The sequence below is a fragment of the Nerophis ophidion genome, linkage group LG09, assembly GCF_033978795.1.
Source record: "Nerophis ophidion isolate RoL-2023_Sa linkage group LG09, RoL_Noph_v1.0, whole genome shotgun sequence".
NCBI classification, from domain to species: Eukaryota; Metazoa; Chordata; class Actinopteri; order Syngnathiformes; family Syngnathidae; genus Nerophis; species Nerophis ophidion.
Window position 1 is genome coordinate 61970636 of NC_084619.1, and position 8104 is coordinate 61978739.

General features: G+C 51.2%; 1 protein-coding gene across 1 annotated transcript; it reads right to left on the reverse strand.

Moving 5' to 3' along the window:
* Positions 1-609: 609 nt before the first annotated feature.
* Positions 610-2382, reverse strand: LOC133559590 (protein phosphatase 1 regulatory subunit 3C-B-like). The gene is made up of 2 exons (XM_061911485.1): positions 2116-2382; positions 610-1930 (listed from the first exon to the last, which is right to left on the reverse strand). Exons 1-2 carry the CDS (start codon positions 2127-2129, stop codon positions 967-969), a joined length of 978 nt encoding a protein of 325 aa, XP_061767469.1. The 5' UTR covers positions 2130-2382; the 3' UTR covers positions 610-966.
* Positions 2383-8104: the final 5722 nt, after the last annotated feature.

Here is an 8104-nt window from a genome sequence, read left to right on the forward strand (position 1 = left end):
TGTTATTATTTGAAAATACACAACTTCTGGAATGTTAGCTGACACAAAGTATCGGAACGAGCCTGAATCACACTCGGTATCCAATCAGAAAAAAAAAATCTGTGGTACCGCACTTCCCTACAACGGAGGTCAGAGTGCACGATAAGGAACGTGAACGTCTTCTTCTGCGATCACCTGCGTCCAATCAGCATCACGAGAAAGTGACCTCTGACCTCCAAGGTGAAGCGCTGCATCTAATCTCCCCCACGACCTTCAGGGTCTTTCCACATCCCCCGAGTGACCTCTGCTGTTAATGTTTGAGCGTCCGCACGTGTCTGCTGGAGCACATTTGAACCCCCGGCCGCTTATTTCCCCGCTGCAGCGGCGGCGCCTCGAAGAAAAACAGGAAGTGGACACGGCACGCCCGCCAGGCGTGTCTGTCCACTCCTGAGTTCCAGCTGTGATCGGGCAGGAATGTCCGGGCCCCGGGCTTCTTCCTCTCCGTGATGCATCCAAGATGGAGACTTGGTGCTGAGCGTGCGAGTTCCTGAGGTGTCTCGTAATACCGGGTAAGACATATCTCCGTGGCAACCAACCGTCATCTCGGATATGTAAAAAAGGAACGAGGTGTAGAACAAACAAACTTTTATTTCGGACAATATCACTTTTTTGCCAGAAAGGGAAACGGAAACATTTGACACACACACACACACGCACGCACGCACACACACACACACGCACACACACACACACACACAGAGAAGGTGCAAATTGAGAAAGACATTCGGGCGCTGCTGATGCATCGGGACCATCGAAGCAATCAGGGGCGGTCGTCATCTGATGACATCATCAAGGAGGTTTAAGGTGCGATTCAAGTCCAAAATACCGGTGCGTGCGTTCGGACCAGCGCTCGGCTCCCCTTCAATATGAAGGACGAAGAATTCCGTCGCCGCACGATGACTTCCGACCACACCTGGTTGGAGGACCTCACCAGTACGGTACGGCAGTGTTGGCCTGGCTCCAGTTCTGCCAGCCCGGGAAGAAGCCGCTGCACATACGCGGGCTGCCGAGCTGCTCCAAGTCCATCTCCAGAACCTTCACCCCACCGCCTCTGGACTCTGCCGCCGCCTTGTGCTCGACGGAGTCCGAGGAGGTGCCGCCGGCCCAACCCAGGTGCTTGATCACGTAGTTCTTGCCGTCGTTATTGTCCCAAAATACCTGGTCCTGGACCCTGAAGCAGATGCAGAACTCCACCAGGTGCTGCGGGGGTATGTTTTCGGGCAGGTCCAGCACAAAGGCGAAGGTGTCGGTGTCGGGGCAGCCGTACACGTTGTTCAGGAAGGTGCAGTCCACGTCGCTGAAGGTGGTCCACGAGTCGAAGGTGGTGCGTACCTGCACGGACTTCTCAAAGCCCACATTGCGGACCTTGACGGTGCCGGAGAGCGAGCGCTCCTGCAGGGAGCAGTTCTCCAGGCAGACGGCATTCCGGATCAGGCGGGTACGGAAGTCCAGGTAGTCAGCTGAAGGCTGCTTGAAGTCCAAAGCTAGGGTTCTCACCGGGCTGATCTTCAACTCCATGGCGGCGCTCTCCAGGTCGCTCAAGTCGAACTGCAGCTCCTCGACGGCTCCCGCACCGCGCTCGTCGTCGTTCTTGGAGAAGACGTGGATGGCGGTGAGCGACATACCCTTGGTGTCGGCGAACACCACCTTCTTCTTCAAGCCTTTGCCGCCCCAGCCGTCGCAGCCGGCCGCCCTCTGCTGGCTGCTCAGACAGGGCCGCAGCGCCGCCGCCTGGTCCCGCTGAGCCCGGCCCTTTTTACGATGCCTCTGGGCCTCGTAGGAGCTGAGGAAGCCTCTGAGCGGAGGAGAGTGGCTGATGTAGAACCTCATGGCCATGTCTATGGGCATTACTGGACCTGGCATCGCTGACGGACTCAACGACCTGAGGAGGCTGGGGGAGGTGACGGGGGAGCAGAGGCAAAGGGGACGGGGGAGGGGCACATGACACGCAGTTAGAAACTTCTCCACTAACTTCAGGTGACTTTCTACATAGTTTGAGCAGACCAAAAAAGGATTGGGGTTCTGCACCAGATGCGAGGGTATAGGTAATCTTAGGTACTTGTCAGTAGGACCTACCTGGCAGCGCTCATGGAAACACGCAGCAGATCCAGCAGTTCTCCGTAGAACTTTCCCACGCCGCTGCTGGTCTTCTTCCACGTCCGCTGTGCTCCGTCAGTGCCCTCCGCAGCTTCTGCTCCCAAGCCTTTCTACTGACACTCACACCATTTGCATACTCTTGTCAGCTGGTGTCCTCAGCGGCCAATCGGGAGGCGGCAGACCTCCCGCCGGCCCAATCGGGGACGAGTCTGGACCGCCTGCCGGGAGGTGTGTCCTGCGTGGGGCCGGCCTCTGTTAGCTCAGCTGCTATTTGAGCTGCGTGACGCCTGCGAGCCGTCGGCGCCCTCTGCTGGAAACCTCAGGGTGGACTCATGTGACCTGGCATGGGACCGGACTGCACACTCTTGGCTGCGTCCAAGTTTGTCCTCAAAGTCGCCAGACACGCCGGACTAGTTCGGTTTGTTGTGTCGGTCAACACCAATTTAAATCCTTTGGGTGGAAACCGGAACGTTAGAAAAACAAAGTCTACAAACAATCTCTTGTCACGGACTGGTCCAGTTTTGAATCTTTACAGACCAACGGGTCGGTCTCTGCAGGTCATGGTCACGTGACAAGAGTGTTGCTGGTCAGAGAGGTTCCACGCGGACCAATAGGAGCGCTCTTTGCTGACAGTGATAGGAATGACATAATAAAGGCTTCAGACAACTAAGAACGAGCTATTATTTGGACCTTGATTTCCCCTTCATGTCTTCGTGCAGCTTTTGAATGTCCTTCTTCGGACAGGATAGGGTGGACTTTATTGATCCCGCTTTGGTGAAATGATGCAGATACACAAAGTCCAGAAAAATAGGGGGCAAAAAACCTGAAACAGCAAGTGACAAATCATGAAAAATTATATAATCGCGACTAATTTTGATTCAACTGCGAACAAACCGCGATGAAGCATTTCATGCCTTTGTCAATCCATCAATGTCAATCAATCAATGTTTTTTCATGTAGCCCTAAATCACAAGTGTCTCACAGGGCTGCACAAGCCACAACGACATCCTTGGTTCAGATCCCACATAAGGGCAAGGAAAAACTCACAACCCAATGGGATGTCATTGAGAATGACTATGAGAAACCTTGGACAGGACCGCAGACGTGGGTTGAACCCGAGACCGGATGCAAGGGATGTCGAGTGGGTCTAGCATAACATTTTGAAAGTCCAGTCCATAGTGGATCTAACAGAATAGTGAGAGTCCAGGTCACGAGAGCGCCACCCCCTCATTGCGCAGTCCCCGTCGAGTTACTTAATTAATACGCGAGTCCAGCTGTACTTTGTAACGTGGATACATTTATTAGCCCAGTCACACGTGTCACCTCTCTAGCTCACTCCCACTGTGTCTCCCGCTCCGTCGCACACTCGTGATGTCATAGACTGTCGACTCTGTAGTTCTCTCATAATACAATCACACCACATCTCCCCTTTCTAGAATTAATGGGTAGACTGCCATTGATTCAACAGACCTTGAGGATTATTCTGCATCGTGGTTGGAAGGTCTGCTCCTATATGGGCCTGTACCAAACAATCAAACACACACACATATTTTACCCTTAGAACAATACACTTCAATATCAATACTCAGTCATCCATCCTATACTAATCCTGTACTGTCCTCAACCTAAGCCCTGCAACTGACTTGAACATTTACAATACAATAAAACATATCCAAAACGCTCCAATTACACTTTTTTTTTTTTTTCACATACAGTAACATTCTTTTTTTTCATTAGAGTCTCTGTAATGTCTCTAGGAAACAAAATTATAGGTCCAACCTAGTTGGTCTTACCACAGCCCTCCCAGACCTGGTTCTAGGAGTAGGAGTAGATGGATGTTCTGGAACACTCTGCTGCGATGTTTCTGCTGAAGGTTGTTCCGGAACACCCCCTAGGAACGGCTCTGCTGTACCACGGCCACTCTGCTCCGGCGAGGATCCCATAGGGATGAGATGACGACGGTTCCGTCTGATGGTCCCCTTGGGTCCTTCCACCAGATACGATCGTGGAGTAGTGTGATGTCCAATGATAGCTCCTGCGTTCTTTTGGTCCTTGATCCACACGTCCTGTCCCGGATTCAGTCTGTCAAGGTTCATTGCACGATGCCGCAGGTTGTAGCGTTGTGCATCTTTTGTCCTCTTCTCCCCTTCTTTCAACCTAACAGCTTTGCTATCTGGAAGGGCAGGATTTAGATTAGATAGTACTTCATTTATTCCGTCAGGAGAGTTCCTTCAGGAAAATTAAAATTTTCAGCACAATCCCATTCAAGATCAGACAAACATTACAGGGAGACAGAACAGGATCGCTGACGGGTCTGCCGGCTTCCAGCGCCCCTTACAAAAAAGATGACATACAGGTAAACATGGGGGGGGGGGAGAATAGAAGATTAAAATAAAATTTAAAAAATCGGTCTTTGCCTGGGCCCTGGAGAGGAGGTGCAGACTGGGGCCAAGGGGAAAAAAAACAAATAAATAAAAATAAATAAATAAAAAAATAAAAAAAACAACTCATAGCCATAGTACACATCCCTCTTCCATGTGTGTAAGAGGGAAACATCAAACATCAAAGAACACAGAGGACATTAAAGACATTAAAGCAGCAGATACAACCAGACACTTCTACATACAGCTATGAATAAAAAGTTAAAGAAACATATGCACTGTGGTGGCCTCTGCGGTGTTCCACGCCATCGTCTGCTGGGGAGGAGGGAGCATGGTCAAAGACAGGAGCAGACCCAACAAAGCAATCAAGACAGCCGACTCCACTCTCGGCCAGTGTCCAGTCCGCATGGATGAGCGAGGATACGTCCAAGGTGACTGAGGTGTCCGACACCTGCTCACCCAGTCAAGACACCGCGAAGCCTCTCCGTCCCAGCGCTCAGTGCTCAGTGAGTTAGTAAAGCAGGAAGGATAGGCACTGTTGTGCGGAGTCTCCTCCCCATGAGAAGCTGCGCTGCACTATACCCATTGTCGAGAGGGGTAGCCCTGTAAGCGAGCAAAGCAAGATAGGGGTCGTCTGCTTTCTTTAGGAGACCTTTCACAGTCTGTACTGCACGTTCACCTTCAGCGTTACCTTGAGGATATCTTGGGCTACTGGTAACGTGACGGAATCCATAAGACTCTGCGAACTCGGCGAAGCCCGCTCCAGAGAACTGGGGCCCTCCATCCGAAACGAGAAGATCCGGGATTCCATGACGTGCATAAATGGATTTTAGGTGTTGGATTACATCGTTTGACTTTGTGGAGGTCAGCAAAGCAATCTCCACGTACCTTGACATGTAGTCCACTACCAGCAGGTAGGTCTTGGTACCGAGCATGAATAGATCAGCTCCTAATTTCTCCCATGGTCGCCCCGGGTATGGTGACGGCATCAGAGGCTCCCTGGGGTTCTGTCTCTCCTTACAGCATGTTCGGCAGTTGAGAACCAATTCATTTAGCTGCTGGCTCAGCCCGGACCACCATACTGACTGTCGTACCCGCTGTCTACACTTCACCACGCCTTGGTGTCCTTCATGCAATTTGGCGAGTACACCATTCCTCATTGTAGAAGGGATGACAAGCCTGTGTCCCTTCAGCAAGACACCATCTTGAACTGTGAGGAACGCCTGCTCTGCCCTGTACAGCCTGAGTGCCGGTTCTTTGGAACCGTGTGCTGGCCAGCCTTCGGCACACAGCTGCATCACCTGTGCACACACACGGTCTCTCTGCAGCTGCTCTCTCAGCTCCTCTAGGTAGTCAGCACTTGCAGGTAAGTTTTCCAGTACCATGTCCACATTTATGTTGGTTTCTTCAAACAGCTCTTTGTCCGCTGCTGTCTCCTCTCTCTTAACAGCAGCTCGTGACAATGTATCAGCTGTCCACCGACACTTCCCTGGCACATGAGAGATAGAGTACGAATAGCGCATCAGACGCATTCTGAAGCGTTGGATCCGTGGAGGTAGAGCATCCAGTGCTTGAGACCCCAGAAGACTCAGGAGAGGCTTGTGGTCCGTCTCCATCTGGAAATGTTCCCCGATGAGAAAGTTGCGAAACCTCTCACAGGCCCAGGTCAGTCCCAAAGCTTCTTTCTCTACTTGCGCGTATTTCTGCTCTGTTGGTGTGAGAGACCGCGACATGTAGGCCACTGGCCTCCACTCTTCGTCCCATTTTTGTAGCAGGACGCCTCCCAACCCGTATGACGACGCGTCTGCTGATACTTTGCACTCTCTGTTGGGATCATACATGGCTAGCACTGGTGTAGACGTCAGTGCATCCTTTAGATCCTGGAAGGCCCTTGCCTGATCGACACCCCACACCCAGCAGTTTTTTTGACAGGAGATCTCGCAGGGGCTTGTCTCTCTCAGCCAGCTGCGGCACAAACTTCCCAAGTTGATTAATCATTCCAAGAAAACTTCTTATCTCAGTCACAGTTGTTGGCTCTTGCATCTTTCTCACAGCTTGTTTTGCTTGGGTCTGGGCTGATGCCACTGGTGGAGAGCATGTGGCCTAGAAAGGTCACCTCTGACTTTGACAGGTCACACTTATCAACATTCAAAGTGATGCCTGCCTTTTGGATCTTTTCTAGTGTGGCATGCAGGCGAGCATCATGCTCTTTTTGTGTTCGGCCCCACACTAGCACGTCATCCATGTGGCAAACAACACCCTCAAGCCCTTCTGTGACTTCCGTCACCATCCGGTTCTGAAAATGTTCGGGGGCGGATGCTATGCCAAACGGTAGCCGCCTGAAGTAATAGCGCCCGAAGGGTGTAATGAATGTTGTCAGTTTTGCTCAATCTGCAGGTAGAGGAATTTCCCAAAACCCCATGTTTGCATCCAGCTTACTAAAAAATTTGGCTCCAGGTAGCATTCCTAGTGTTTCCTCCACTGATGGCAGAATGAACTTTTCCCTACACACTGACTCGTTGAGTTTTGTGAGATCGACACATATGCGTACAGCACCTGTCTTCTTCGGCACCACCACTATGCCAGCGCACCAGTCTGTTGGCTCCTCAATTCTACTTATCACCCCGAGTTGTTCCATGCGGGACAGTTCCTGCTTGACTTTGTCCATTAAAGGCAATGGAATCTGCCTTGGTGTCTTTAGTGAGAATGGTTCCGCCCCTGGACTCAGCTTGATGGCATATGGCTGCCGCACTTCTCCGAGCCCGGTGCAAAATTTTGGGTAGTGCTCCTTTAATGTTTCCATAGTAGCGCTGTCTAGGCGTGCTACAAGCCCCAGTCGACAGCTCACAGATCTTCCCAGCAGAGCAGTATGCACATGACGAGCAATATACACATCCTCCCTCTCTGTCTTATCTCCTCTCCTCAGTAGCAACCTGGCGACACCCACAACGTCGAGGGGATTTCTTCCTGGTCCCAGGAGTGGCTTTGTTGGCTTTCTGAGGCTAGGCGGATCATTTCTGTATGTGTTTTGGAACACTGAGTGAGGCAGGACTGTCACATCGGCACCTGTGTCGATTTTGAATGTCACACTGCTCTCATGGATGCCAATTTTGACCATCCAAGGATCCCCATCCTTCGTGACACTGCCGAGGAAGATTTCCTCCTCATCTTCTTCAACTTCATGCACTGATTTGGACTTACACACACGCTTGTAATGTCCCCTCCTCCCATATGCATGACATTTCACTTTATTAGCAGGACAGTCACTTTTTTGATGGGATGGAGAGCTGCCACAATTTTGACAAAGTGACTGTGCACCCTTGTCCTTGCTGTACTGAATACTGTGTGGCTTGTACTTTGGGCTATCAACATATTGAGGTTTGTTTTTAGCAGACTTGAAATTGCTCTTGAACACTCTATCAACAGATTTTGCATCACTTGCCTCTGAACTGGTGGTGTCCCCTCGGAGAGTAGACTGCTGCCTTTTCAGCTCCTCGCTCTGTCGTGCCATTCTTATGGCTTTATCCAAGGTTAGATCCGCGTCCAACTGCATGCGTTCAGACAGCCCCTTGTCTTGCAATCCAACG